Source organism: Phacochoerus africanus, chromosome 13 (assembly GCF_016906955.1).
Source record: "Phacochoerus africanus isolate WHEZ1 chromosome 13, ROS_Pafr_v1, whole genome shotgun sequence".
In the NCBI taxonomy this organism is placed as follows: domain Eukaryota; kingdom Metazoa; phylum Chordata; class Mammalia; order Artiodactyla; family Suidae; genus Phacochoerus; species Phacochoerus africanus.
The window spans coordinates 68,995,259-69,010,426 of record NC_062556.1 but is presented as its reverse complement, the minus strand read 5'-3'; the positions used below and the strand labels follow the sequence as shown (position 1 = coordinate 69,010,426).

The following is a 15,168-nucleotide window of genomic DNA, read 5'->3' as shown; positions in this document are numbered from 1 at the left end:
CTTATATTTAAAGTGACCTGGTCTATGTCGTTTTGGGATTAGACTGCAAATTCAAAAAAAGGTCTAGCATGCATCCATAAACTTGAAGTTCAAGAAAGTTTCTTTTTACAGAAGAAAAAAGATTCTTTTTACAGATTTAATATTTTTTTATAAGGGAACAAAAAAATTGAGTGCTCTGAAATTAATGATTTAACTAGTTAGAAAGCTCTTTGAGAGGGTACATTTCTTTTTGATAAACCTCGTTGGTTTTCTTTATAGATGCAGTGCCTGCATTGTAAAGCTCTGGACAACTTTTAACTGCCTGAGTTTATTAACAAGCAATTCTGTACGAACCTCTGGAATCTGGGCATTTTTAGAGACTGAAAAAACCTACTCACGTCACATTTCTGTGTGTGTGAGAGAGAGAGAGAGAGAGAGAGAGAGAGAGAGAGCGCGCTTAAATAAAAATCTCCAAGCAAGATTCTTTTTTTTTTTTTTTTAGGGTTGCACCCTTGGCATATGGAGGTTCCCAGGCTAGGGGTCTAATTAGAGCCATAGCTGCTGGCCTGCACCACAGCCACAGCAACACCAGGTCCAAGCCGAGTCTTCGACCTACAGCACAGCTCCCGGCAACGCCAGGTCCTTAACCCACTGAGCAAGGCCAGGGATTGAACCTGCAACCTCATGGTTCCTAGTCGGATTCGTTTCCACTGAGCCACAACAGAAACTCCTAGAACAGAATTTTTTTTTTTTCCCTTAGGAAAAGGAACTATCCCTATAAAGAACTCATAGTTATTCTTCAAGAAAAGAAAAAAGTCAGATGAAGTTGATGGTAGGCTAATTATTATTTCTGAATGCCCAAATCAGAAAGTGTGATTCTTTTTTTTTTTTCCCTCTCTCTCTCTCTTTTTATGGCCACATTGGTGGCATATGGAAGTTCCCAGGCTAGGGGCTGAATCGAAACTGCAGCTCCCGGCTTACACCACAGCCACAGCCACACTGATCCAAGCTGCGTATGTGACACATCTGTGCCAGATCCTTAACCCACTGAGCGAGGCCAGGGCTTGAAGCCGCATCCTCACAGAGACAACATTGAGTTCTTAACCTGCTGAGCCACAACAGGAACTCCCAAAAGTATTATTCTTAGGACATCCTGTCAGCATCCCTCTCTCTTAAAGCCTAGTATTTTAAATTAGAAACAGGTAACCTCTCTGCACAATAAACTTGATAGAATATCCCAAGCAATTTCTTTTATAAGCTGGTACATTAAAATATCTTTTCATGGGGAGTTCCTGCTGTGGCTCAACGGCATCAGTGGCATCTCTGGAACACTGGGACGCAGGTTTGATCCCCTTCCTGGTACAGTGGGTTAAGGATCCTGCATTGCCAGAGCTGTGGCATAGGTCGCAACTGTGGCTCAAACCTGATCCCTGGCTCGAGAACTGTATATGCCTCGGGTGGCTAAAAAAGGGGTTAAGACTAAGAAGAGAAATTTAATGATCCCATTTATTAGTGGGGAAGGACTTTGCTACATACCTAGAATCACCATTTTAAATTCTAAACTCGGAAGTCCCTATCATGGCTCAGCCATTAACAAACCTGCCTAGTATCCATGAGGATGTGGGTTCAATCCCTGGCCTTGCTCAGTGGGTTAAGATCCAGCGTTGCTGTGAGCTGTGGTATGGGTTGAAGACGCAGCTCTGATCCAGCAGCTGTAACTCCGATTCGACCCCTAGTCTGGGAACCTCTATATGCCGTGGGTTCGGCCCTAAAAAGACAAAAAAAAAAATTATAAATGTTATGAAAGACAAGATCTCAAATCATAGTTGTTCTAAGTTCTTAAACTTTTTTGCTATCTTGCTCTCCTTACAGCCAATATAGGGCCACTCTTAACTCTTGGGATCTCATTTCCTCTCATTTTCCATTCTGATTCAAGACATCTGTTTTTCTTTGACTTAGACTCACACAGGCTTAAAAGAAATTAGGGTGATTGTGTAACTAACTCACATAATCTGGGACACTTGTTTTTCGATTTGGGGTCCTGGCCATCTGAATTGTGGGAGTGGGATTCATGTGTGCGCTCTTTTCTCTGTGTGCTCATTTCTTTGGCTCCTGCATTGTTGGATTATCCCAAAGTGGTCCCATATTTTAGAAAGGCAGCCCCTGGCATCTTTCATTGAGGCGGGGAGGGGAGCACTGATTTGGCCCCCACTTTGGAGCGAGAATCTGATGCTCATTGTGTTGCTCTGGCAGAGGGAGCTGGGGCCACCTGTCAGGGTGGAGTGATTCCCACATATACCTCGACGTGCCAGCTTCAAGGCTGGGAGATGCCAGGCATCGAGTCAAGGGGGAAGCTCATACAATGTGATGCTTTTTCTGCAAGATCTTCCCACTTGAAAGTAGTGCCAAATCCGAGGCTCGTGCTTCATTAAATTGAATCACATCTGTTGGCTCTTGTGGGTGTTAGCGCTGACAGGCATCTTTCTGTTCCTGTTTTTGGGCTTTTTCCTTCCCCCAGGGCTCCCACCCCATCCCCACCACCCATTAGCCTTTGGCTCCATTTACCGAAGTGATTATCCCAGATCCCAGAGGCCTATACCAAACCAGGAAAACAGTTTCTAAGCCAGTCTTCATTAAGTTCTGGGTTATTGTTACGTTTGCTAATGCTGCATTGTCCTGGAGCAAGTTGTCGTCTTAAGTGATGAGAGATGCCGCATAGTGGTTTGGTTTGGTTTTTTTAATTTCCTCTCCTGGGTCATAGGTGCTTAAAATTTAGCAAACTGCTTGGAGATTGAGACAGAGGACCTAGCCTGAGATGCTTACTCAGAGCTTTTGCGCCAGTTCGAATTCCCTCTTTGGGGAAGACTTTTTTGAATAAAAATATTCATAAATGCAACTGCACTGGAGGCAATATCTTCTCAGGATTTATTTTTACTGTTTTTAACAGTTACGTCTGAATTTAAAATGATTGTTTTTTTCCTTTGGCTTTTTAATATTCCTTGCATATTTAAACAAATTTTTTTAAAGAATCATTTACATGATGGAGATTCTTGCATTGTGAGAAAAGTCAAAGATGACAAGCTCATACTTGATTTCGGGCTGTATTTGTTCACATTAAGCAAATTACTAACTTTTTGGTATGAAGTTACATCTCATAATTGCCTTTGAAATAGAGTAATATAATAAGACTTCGGATAGACATGGGAATAAGTGAAACTATTGACTCAACAAGTATGTATTCAGTGCCAACTGTATGCAAGATGGCCTACTATTATCTGTTTCATTGTCTTATTAAAATGCTCCAAGTTGGGAATAAAAGAATAGCTTGCGTTCATTGCTAAATAGAAACATACAAAACACAAGTGAAAATTTCTCTAGAGCATGCTGTATACCCTGGCAGTTATTCACATCAGTCACCTTGATAAATTAATACTCAAAGAAAATCTTAATTCGGGGAAAAACTCTGCTAGAGGAGACCTTATTCCCAGAAGTCTGCTAGGCTGGGCTGTCCCCAGGCTCAGAACCGCTTTCCCAGTTGATGATTTCATCTTTGTAACACCTGTCTTGATTGCCCTCAGTCCTAGAACTGCTTTATCAGTGCTGTGACATTGGCCTTGGTTTATCATGCACCTACCTTCCACACATTTATAAGAAGGATCCCTTTGGAGTTCCCATTGTGGCTCAGTGGTTGATGAATCCGACTAGGAACCATGAGGTTGAGGGTTCGATCCCTGGCCTTGCTCAGTGGGTTAGGGATCCAGCGTTGCCGTGAGATGTGGTGTGGGTTACAGATGCGGCTTGGATCCCGCATTGCTGTGGCTGTGGTGTAGGCTGGTGGCTGCAGCTCCGATTGGACCCCTGGCCTGGGAACTTCCATGTGTCGTGGGAGCAGCTCTAGAAAATAAGAAAAAAAAAAAAAAAAAGAAGGACCCCTTTGACATACATGAAATGGTTTTAAAAATACAGTTAGCCCTTGAACAGCACAGATTTGAACTGTGCGGGTCCACTTGTAGGCAGATTTTTTCAGCAAATACAGCCATCAGCACCACAGGACTAAAAATTGGTTGAATTTTTGGATGCAGAACTGCGGATACGGAGTTCCCATTGTTGGCACAGCGGAAACGAATCCGACTAGTATCCATGAGGATTCAGGTTCCATCCCTGGCCTCACTCAGTGGATTAAGAATCCTGCGTTGCTATGAGCTATGGTGTAGTTTGCAGATGCAGCTCAGATTCCGTGTTGCTGTGGCTGTGGTATAGACTGGCAGCTGTAGTTCTGATTCCACCTGTAGCCTGTGGACTTCCATATGCTGCAGGTGCAGCCCTATTAAGACAAAAAAAAAAAAAAGCGAGAGAACTGCAGATACCAAGGGACATGGTCGACTGTGACATTATTCAACTCTCCCGTTGTTGAAGTAACAAACTAGCTTTCCTAGTTTGGGTTCTGGAAAAGCTGTAGTGTGTGTGTGCATGCTTAGTCTTATGGCTCCTGATTATAGATCACGTGGCTCGTCTGGTAGGGATGGGGAGAGAAAGAATTGGATTTAAATAGACAATTCATTTCATCTTTTCCAAGTTTTCAAAGGCGTGCTTGGAACACTGTGCAGATCCTTTCATGTATGAGCTGCGTCTCTGATCACATGGTGTAGACAGTGCCAGACGGTAGGAAGTACGATGTGAGACCTACGTAAAATTTCTAGTAGCCACATTATTAAAAAAGACAGGCTAAGGAATTTTAACGATACTTTTTCAGAAGTACCTGTTGTGGCTCAGCAGGTTAAGAACACCTGACTGGTGTCCGTGAGGATGCAGGTTCAATCACTGGCCTCACTCAGTGGGTTAAGGATCCAGCATTGCTGCAAGCTATAGTGTGGGTCACAGATGCAGCTCAGATCCAGCGTGGCTGTGGCTGTGATGTTGGCCAGCAGCTGCAGCTCCTGTTCAATCCCTAGCCTGGGAATTTCCATATGCCGCCCACAGGTGTGCCTGGCCCTAAAAAAAGAAAAATATATATATATTTTAAGCCTAGTATATTAATAATATTGTAATTCCAACATGTGATCAGTATAAATATTATGAAATGTCTGACATTCTTTTTTTTCCATACTGAGTCTTCAAAATCTGGTGTGTGTTTGATGCCTCCACCATGTCACAATAGGGACCAGGTAAATTTCAGGTGTTCATGAACCATAATGCTTCCTCTTGGACAGAAGTGATCTAGAATTTGGTTTTCTGAATGTGAAGCCATCCCTAGGTTTGTAACTGACTGCTGGAATTTGCCACTGTGTTTAAGAGTCACTGAACCCGAAATTTCTGTGGCAAAGAATTGCTGTCTTCATCTTTCACGTGTTTTCATATTGGACACGTTTGAGTGATATCTGAAGTGTAAGAGAAAATTAAAGAATAGGGCTATCTCAGAAGAATCGCAGTGAAGGATTTGAGAGGTGGAGGGTGAGTCTGAGTCCCTTACAGACATGTGGGGTTTGAGACGTGGCGAAATTAAGGTGAGATTAGGGAGGCTATCAGTGAACCTGCAGGTTGTGTTTTTGTGTAAGTTATTTTTCCGTATGCAGTGAACTCTCTGATTTAGCCAGCTGAGGAGAAAGCCATTTTAAACTCCAGACAAGGGGAACATGAGCCCAGTACTTTCACCCCCCTGTAGTAATTTAACTCTGTGTTAATGGAGTGCTTTCAACAAGCGTCCTTGGGGTGTCTTAATGGAGGAGCTGGGAATGTTTTTCCCGTCAAAACCACTGGTTCGTGGTGGGGGGCGGGGGGAATTAATCCATCTTACCGTCAGGTAAAATACCAGCTAATTCCGTTTTTCTAAGATGAAATGTAAAATGATCAAGGGGACTGCTTTTAATGTTGAGAACAGGGAATGTTACCTTGGGAAATCATGTTACAGCTCGTTAAGAGGTATGAACACAAGTTGCAGGAGTAGGAGCTTAAAAAAAAAAAATCAAACCTAGGAGTTCCCATTGTGGCTCAGCGGGTGAAGAACCTGACCGGTATCCATGAGGATGCACTGGCCTTGCTCACTGGGTTAAGGAGCCAGTATTGCTGCGGCATAGGTTGTGGATGTGGCTCTGATCTGGCATTGCTGTGGCTGTGGTGCAGGCCAGCAGCTGCAGCTCTGATTCAACCCCTAGCCTGGAAACTTCCATATGCTGCAGGTGTGGCCCTAAAAAGACCAAAAAATAAAATCAAACCCAGTTAAAGCATGAGGAGGGGAGAGGTCCATTTGGTTCCTAGTCAACTACTCAACTTAATGCTTATTGGATGTGAAAAGTTGGCTGAAGTCGGACTGCAGCACTGCCTCCCCTGCTGCACCTGGAGGTGTGGGGCCTGGGGGAGGCACGGGAGCCAGGGCGGGCTGTCTTTTACCCGGTGGAGGGGACTCCGTGGTAATTAGTGGGTTCATCAATAATTTTTTTGGCGGGGGGGCTGCCACTGCAGCATGCTGACATTCCTGGGCCAGGAATCAAACCTGAGCCATAGCAGCAACCCAAGTGGCTGCAGTGACGACACTGGATCTTTAACCTGATTGGCCACAAGAGAACTCCATGGGTTCATTTATAATTAAAGGTGTTTATTAACGTGTTAACTGCTGATGCGAGAAAATCCTGAAAGTGGTTGGACAGAGATTCAAGGTGATGTGTTCCGGGAGGGGGGACTCTGAACCATGCGTTCGCTGGGATGGAGAGGACAAGCCTTAAGGGTGTCATCTTCCATCCATTTCTGTCACATGTCACAAGCCATGGGCTTCCCCACGCTCTAATGTGGCCTGTTGTGAGTGCGACCACCTGTTTTGCCAGCTGAACCCTTGTGGTCTCCTGCTAAAGCTTGTAAGGCCTTGCTCAAATTTATATCCTAAAAAGAATTAAGTGGTACGTTGGCTTTAGGGTTGTTGTGGCCAGATGTGTTTTTATTAGAGCCCTGTGTCTATGGACATTTGTCTAATGATTGCTAGCAAATGTCCAAAGCAGATGAAAAATTCCAATAAATATATAAACACCCCAGTGCAAACACATCTAATGTAACAAGACTTTGTTCTGGTGGCCGGTAATTATGATTTCTTGGTATTACATATATCATGTAATTAATTTCTGCAAGTGAAGTTATCCTTAGTTTGCTTGATGGAACTCAATATTCCCTTATGTAGTGGTTTTCAGTAAAGAGAATTTGGCTTCCAGGCCCTGTGCCACCTCAGCTATTGGTGAGATGCTGCTCAAGGGCATTGGGAGGCAGGCCTGGGCTCCCTCTAAGAAAGCATGTTGAATAGAGTTCCCTGGTGGCCTAGCAGTGAAGGCGCTGGCATTGTCCCTGCTATGGCTTGGGTTCAATCCCTGGCCCAGGAACTAACACAAGCCATGAGCATGCTCCCCTCCCCGCCAAAAAAAGGAAGAAAGAAAGCGTATTAAACAACCCAAGTTAAAACTGAAATGGGCTGGGCTGTCGTGGAAAGTGACAGCTATGGCAGAAGTTCCAAAAATCAAGGCCGCATGGCCCCCACTGGAAGCATGTTGGAAAGGATTCCAGTATTTCCATCACTGCAAGGGAGGTCACAGCCACAGCTCCAAGAAGCTCCAGCCATTGCTTGTGGTTCTGTGGTTTGTCAGTCGCCCCTTCTCCAAGAGAGTCAGGTGCTATGGATTCTGTCAGAACAGGCTGGTGAACCTGTTTTGTGAACCAACTTCCCATCCAGGGTGGTGCTCCTTGAAGGTTAGCATCAGAATCACCTGGAGGGCTGGTTAAAAAACTTGTAGGTACTTCCTGTTGTGGCTCAGCAGTAATGAACCTAACCTGTATCCATGAAGATGCAGGTTCAGTCCCTGGCCCCGCCCAGTGGGTTAAGGATCCAGCATTGCCAAAAGCTGAGGTGTAGGTCGCAGATGTGGCTCGGTCCCGAGTTGCTATGGCTGTGACATAGGCCCCTAGCTTGGGAACTTCCCTATGCTGCGTATGCAGCCCTAAAATAAAAGGCATCTGGCTGGGCTCCACCCTCAAGTTTCTGAGTTCGAGGGTCCGTACGAGGCCTGAGAGTCTGCCTTTCTTACAAGATCCAAGGGCAGGTCCATGGACCATGTGCTGTGAGTAGCACTTGTTGTGTGCAATGGTCTCAACTGGGGGTGGTCCCCTCCCACCCTCCAGGACCTTTGTTCATCACAGCTGGGGGTGGGGAGTGCTCCTGGCATCTCATGGGCAGAAACAAGGGAGGCGCAGGGGTTCTCCTATGGCAAAGGGGTTCTCTTTGCAGCAGCTTGGGTTGCTGCTGTGGTACAGGGGTAGATCCCCGGCCCTGGGAACTACATCCCGAGGCACAGCCAAAAAAAAAAAAAAAGAAACATGGAAGGCTCTGGTGCAAAGAATGTCAACCCATGTGTCAGCAGTTTGAGGATGAGAAACCCCATCTGGGGGAAAATACAGAAAATCAAGTATTTGTAATAACGCGTGAGAGGCACGTGGTGATGGATTATGCCGAGCACCGTCTAGGGCGCTACTGCTGGGCCCAGCTTCATCTAGGGGGTCTGTTAAGGGCACCGGCGTGCATGAGCCAGCCCCTGCTCGTGGGCAGTCAGGCGTACACACAGGACCATTTGCTGTTGTTCTGTGACCAAGATGAGTGAATCGGGAAGAGAGGCCTCTCGGGAGGGCAGGAGTGGCTGGCACAGCCCAAGTGACCTTTGACAGCCGAATAAGCCGGTGAGAGCAGGTTGGCCCGTGTGCCGGAAGCTGGGGAGAGGCTGGTCGCCCTGAATGCCACCCCTTTATCCCATCGACAAGAGGAAGGATCAGGAAGGCCTATAACAAGTGTTCACTGTGGGTTCATGTTGTGTGTTTTCGGGGCAGTGGAATCCCAGGCAGTGACACTGTCCTGTCTGGTCATCCATTGGCCTGGTGCCTTGACTATACAGCCAGATTAAACGGTTCCGCATTCTACCCATTTTGGCCGTCAAAAAATGTTGGCCTGTGTGTCCCTTTGCTTTGACTTGGAACCCCTGCGGCCGCGGTGGCCTGTCTGAATGAGGACACACTCCGAGCAGCCATCCAGGCCCTCGGGTGGCGTGGGGGACAGTCTCGCTCACACTGCGTTGAGAGTCTGGGGGCTCAGCGGGGAGCAGACCCTCGACATCTTGACAGGAGTCTCCACCCACACGCAGAGAGTTCAAGGTTAGCAGCGCTTGCCCCCTAGACCCCACGACTGTTCCAGGCCGGGGAGCCGAGGACTCTCATCCTGGGCTTTGCAGATCATTGGAGATCTGCTCTCTCCATCACCCCTTCCCCCCCCCCTCCCCCCGCAATACACACACACTTTGACTGTTGGTTTCCTGCTCAAGCAGTTTAATGAGAACCGAGGTGTATCTTTTCATGGCTTAATGAGCTTGGCACATTTTGGTGACCCCCTTGACTGCTCCTTCAAAACCCCATTAGAGACTCTTGCCCATCAACCTGGGATGGTTTTGCTGATTCATGTGCAACAAACACGGAATGCTTTCTGTGGTCCCAGTGTTATACCAAGTGATTTTTGTTTTGTTTTGGTTTGCTTTTTAGGGCTGCACCTGCAGCATATAGAAATTCCCAGGCTAGGGGTCGAATCAGAGCTGCAGCTCCCGGCCTCCACCACAGCCGTAGCAATACCACATCCGAGTCAAATCTTTGACTTACATAGCAGCTTACTGCAGTGCGGGATCCTTCACCCACTGAGTGAGGCCAGGGATCAAACCCACATCCTCATGGATACTAGTCGGGTTCATAACCTGCTGAGCCACAGTGGGAACTCTGATTTTCTTTTTAATGTTTAGTTTTTAGTATGGTTTTTAATACATGTACCTAGGTACGAAAATGTAGACAGTATGAAAGCTTATCTAGTGAAATATAAGACTTCCTCTCCTACCTGAAATTTTCTTTTTAAAACTGTTCAGAAGCTAATATAGCTGTTTTCCTTTGTGTTCTCCAGAGAGATGGTTTGCAAGCGTATTTATGTAACTTTTAACACATGGCCAGGTAGTTCTAGTTTTTCCCTCACGTAGGGAATGTATAGGTAACATCGCCCCCATTTTATGGACGAGGTCATTGAACCTGAGTAAAAGTAGCTTGCTCAAGGTCGCGTGGTACCTGGCAGAGCTGGAATTTAGGCAAGGAGTTCAAGTATGTTTGTTTGTTTTGTCTTTTTAGGGCCGCACCTGCAGTATATGGAAGTTCCCAGGCTAGAGGTTAAATCAGAGCTATAACTTCCGTCCTGCACCACAGCCACAGCAACGCCAGATGCAAGGTGCATCCTTGACCTATACTGCAGCTTGTAGCAATGCTGGATCCTTTAACCCACTGGGTGAGGCCTGTGGGATCAAACCTACATCCTCATGGATACTTGTCAGGTTCTTAACCCACTGAGCCACAGTAGGAACTCTGGAGTTCCGTTTTGTTTGTTTTTTGTCTTTTAGGGCTGCACCAGCGGCATATGGAGGTTCCCAGGCTAGGGTTCCAATCGGAGCTGTAGCTGCCAGCCTACACCCTAGCCATAGCAACACCAGATCCAAGCCACATCTGCGACCTACACCACAGCCACAGCAATGTGGGATCTGAGCCTCAACTATGACCTACACCACAGCTTACGGCAACACCAGATCTTTAACCCATTGATTGAGGCCAGGGATCAAACCTGCATCCTCATGGATGCTAGTTGGGTTCCTTAACCACTGAGCCATGATGGGAGCTCCGGGAGTTCTGGTTTTTTTTTTTTTTTTGCTATTTCTTGGGCCACTCCCAAGGCATATGGAGATTCCCAGGCTAGAGGTCTAATTGGAGCCGTAGCCACCAGCCTACACCACAGCTCACAGCAACGCCAGATCGTTAAGCCACTGAGCAAGAGCAGGGACCGAACCCGAAACCTCATGGTTCCTAGTCGGATTCGTTAATCACTGAGCCACAACGGGAACTCCCGGGAGTTCTGGTTTTAAGCAGAGCTGAACCAAGACTCATGGGCACCCCCTCAAGGCAGGTTCACTTTGCCCCGCCTCAAACTTAGGTCTTTTTCCAGTGTTTTTGAAATATTTTTTCAGTGTTTGTTCATCATCTGCCTTGATGAGGAGGTGAGAGTATCACAGAGGAGCAGAGAAGCTTCTTGTGTTTCCTCTCCTCCCGAGCAGTTCAGCTCTAGCCCCCAAACTGCCCACTCCACCCACCACCAATGCATAGCAGACCCTCTCTCCCTGGAAGGCTGGTTATTAGTTTCCGCTTCCTGTTACTGCCCCAGTCCCCCTGCCGGTGGGCGAGGTGGTCCTGCATCCTCCGGAGCTGCTCCCCGCTGGTGGCAGAGCATTCCGCGTTCCTGAGCCCCTGGTGTTCAGAGAGCCCGGGTTCTACCTGAAAGTGGTAGACACTCTCAGAACAGCCCTGGATTCCTCCCCTGAGGGGTGTGGAGATACTCAGAGCCAATCAGGTGTCCCCATCAACCCCTGTTGTGACAGCAGCAGGGACTGCTGGGGCCTGGACAACCCAAAGCAGCACGACCACGCCCCGTCGGGGTTCTCGGCACAGCCTGTCAGAACGGCCTGTTAGGTGATCAGCAGGGTGGGAAGAAGGAATTTCCCCATGGGGACCCTGCCTTGAGGTGTCTTTGTGAGCAGGGCTGTGTGACAATGCCCCCCAGAGGCTCTGGGCACCTGCTAGGGCCCCCTCAAGAGGGGCTGTGTAGGGCATGTAGCTGGTGCTGCCTAACTAGAAACTCGGTTCTAACGCACCTGCAGAGAATTGCTGTCTGTAAAGCAAGCTCTGTTTTTAGATCATGGCTCTCGAAGGTGCATGCTTAGGCTTTTAGTTCCAGGTGTTAACAAGACTGAGCTATGTTGCGTGACTTTTGTGTTTGTCATTCCCCTAATTGGCAGCTCACAAGGAGGGAACACGTTCCACGTTCTGGGTGCTGCTGAGTATCCTCCTGGGAGCAGTGGCCATGCTGTGCAAGGAGCAGGGCATCACCGTGCTGGTAAGACCGAGGTGCCGTCAGGGCCTGCGCTCCACCCGTGTCCTTTCCCTCCTGTACAGATATCCGGGCTGCCCTGCCCGCGTGACCTCCTCTCCCGAACCCCACTCTGCCAGACCAGTTACCTGTGCGGTCGTGATGCTGGTGGTTCACATGGGAACTGACTGTCTCGGCTGACAGTCATTAGAGCGGGTGGACATGGAGAGGGGACAGTTCCTAAAGAGCGGTGATTAGCCCTGTGGAGACATCCTGGAGACAAAGAGAGAGGAGTGCTGTGGCTTTTCTGGGATGCTCTAAATACAGCAGTGTTCTGACCGCATCCCTGCTTCTGGTCCTGATTAAATAAGTATTGATGTGTGTTATGTGATGCCCGGCTTCGCCCAGAAATGTCAGAGGAGAGAAGGCGCCGAAGAGTCCAGGCGTGCGCCCCTGTGTCGGCACAGAATTGAAGCCCCAGGGAGGCAGAGGCCTGGTGATGCCCTTCTTTCTCCATTCTAGCCAATTTCCCACCTTCATTATTGGAGGGATGCTGAGAGGCGGGGGATGTGAGTGGAGATGGAGAAATGGAAAATGGATGCGGATGCATGTTGGCCCACAGAGGAAGCCGAGGGAAAGAAAGAGCGGCCCCGGCTCTTGGGGGTTTGACACCCGTCGAGGCAAAGATCGGTGGTTTTACGGGGCTCAGCCTGTGAGATCAAGGTTAACCAGCTGGGAAATGGTATAGAAAGAATTTCAGTTCAAAAATGCTTGTATTTCATGAGTTACCTTTTTTTTTTTTGGCTAAGTCCACAGCATGCATAAATTTCCTGGCCAGGGATCAAACCCACGCCATAGCAGTGACAATGCCAGATCCTTAACCACTAGGCCACCAGGAAGCTCCCAACGAGTTAAAAAAAAATTTTTTTTTTTTTTTTTTTCATTTTAGGGCCTCAGGTGCGGCATATGGAAGTTCCCGGGCTAGAGGTCGAATTGGAGCAGCAGCTGCTGGCCTACACCACAGCTACAGCAACGCAGGGTCCAGGCCACGTCTTCGACCTACACTGCGGCTCACGGCAACACTGGATACTTAACCCACTGAGTGAAGCCAGGGGTTGAACCTGTGTCTTCATGGATACTAGTCGGGTTCGTTACTGCTGAGCCACTACGGGAACTCTGCATTACATTTTTAAAGTTTGCTCTAAACCAAGTATTTCTCAGCCTTGGCATTATTGACATTTTGGGCTGAATCGTTCGTTCTTTGCGGCAGGTCCTGTGCATTGTAGGATATTTAGCAGCATCTTGTCTCTACCCCTCTCAGCCTAAAATGTCTCCAGACACTGCCAGGCGAGCCCTGGTGTTGGGGAGGGGGGTACACAGTCGCCTTTGAGAACCACTGCCCTCAACCTTGGCTTCCCAGAGTGTGGTTTGAGGAGCAGTAGCATCCACACCATCTGGGAGCTTATCAGAACTTTCTGATCTCAGAACCCACAAGGCCCTTGGGTGATGTTTGAGAAGCACTAAAACATTAGGTGGAATGTATGGAATAAAGATATGGTGAGGAGTTCCCCCTGTGGTGCAGTGGGATCAGCAGTATATCTGGAGCACTGAGATGCAGGTGCGATCCCCGGCTCAACACAGTGAGTTAAGGACCCCACGTTGCCACAGCTGTGGCTTAGGTCGCACGTGCAGCTGACCCCCGGCCCAGGAACTCCATATTCCATGGGATGGCCAAAAAAGAGAAAAACGAAAACAGTATGATGACATTTAGCAGTTTTGGAAAAATCTGATTAGAATGTGGATATTTGGATGGTACGTTTCAGTAGGAAGGAGGAGGGAGAGCCAGACTCACGTTTGGCTCAGTGTTTGTGACAACATGACCCCGCCACCCCTGGGTGATGGTCCTGCAGGCAGAAGAACGAATGGTCTTAAGAAGACAGTGCAGCTCAGCGGGGAGCTCCCGCCTTCTAGAAAACGGTTCACACCCAGGCAGAAGCGGTCCTCTGTGACCCACTAAAATCATGTGTCGCATGGGTGGACAAATCAGGACTCTGTGAAGTGATTAACCCAGCACTGGCCCGTGTGCTGGGTAATTAATGGCCCTGGGCACTGATGGGAGAGGGCAAAGTAGGGACATCATCCTTGCTCTGCAAACCGCAAATTACCGCTGGCTGCTGATGATTGATGATCTTCTTTGCCACGAAGCCCCATATTAAAAAGACCCAAGTCATTTATGGGCAGCTTGAGCTGTCTACACAGTACATATCCTGACCACTTTACCTCGTTTGGGCAGGATGTTTAGCTGCATGATGTTGCCTGCAGCGGCCACATCCATACAGAGGCCACTGAATCCTAGAGAGTAGAGTTCAAGGCCAGGTGAGCCTTCAGCCAGTAACCATGGGTGTCATCGCTTCACGAGCAGCCATCACCTGCTAGAAAGAAATGATCACAGTGCTACCGGAAGCTGTTAGCACAGGTGGAACTGCAGTATCCCCTCCGAGGGCCAGAGGCTTTACATACTTGAAGTTATTTGTCATTCCCCTGAAAGTCGTGGGCACCAGTGGCTGGCTGGCCTCCACGTGGTGGGGGCCAGGCTGGCAGAGCTCCTGCCGGAGCTTCTGCCGTCTTCAGGGTGTGGCTTCCAGCATCACTCTGAACATCTCCACCCCAGCCAACTGGACGGGGCACCGAGGGTGGAGCCTGTCTGGGTCTTGGAGAAACCTCCAGGATGGTGCGTTATCACTTCTGCCCGCATCCCGTAGGTTGGAACTCGGTCACGTGACCTGGCTCCCTGGCAAGAAGAGAGACAGGAGGCGGACCCTGAGAGCTCACCAAAGCCCCAGCAGAGATTCTGTGTTCTGCTCCCACTCCAGGGCCTTTGCTGAGAAACCAGCAAGCACCTGCAGTGCCTGCCATGTAATTACTTATGCGGCTGGGTCTTCAAGGTGACGGCTGCCTTTAGAGTCCTAGGTGTGGTTACTGAGCAGACAGTGGGTCAGTTACATCAGCTAAGGGACTGCTTAAAGCCGTAAAAATGGAAGGCGACCTCTGCAGGGCTTCCCCGGGCACCGCACATTTCTGGCTGTCCCGCACCTTGCAGGTCTCTCATATGCAGACTGTGAAATTAGGACTAACGGGGATTGACGAGATAATCGAGTGGATAGACTGCATTACCCTGAGCTAATTGCATAGGAACAACGGGATATGTTTGGTTTCGTTTCATTTTTCGA

At 48.3% G+C, this 15,168-nt stretch overlaps 1 protein-coding gene across 4 annotated transcripts in view; it reads left to right on the top strand.

The window, feature by feature from the left end:
- TMTC4 (transmembrane O-mannosyltransferase targeting cadherins 4) overlaps positions 1-15,168 on the top strand; it is a 78,401-nt gene that overhangs the window by 29,819 nt on the left and 33,414 nt on the right. For all 4 annotated transcript variants that reach the window (XM_047755942.1, XM_047755941.1, XM_047755940.1 and 1 more), the window contains one exon: positions 11,868-11,965. In XM_047755942.1, the coding sequence (XP_047611898.1) occupies positions 11,868-11,965 (98 nt within the window). The remainder of the gene's footprint in view (positions 1-11,867; positions 11,966-15,168) is intronic.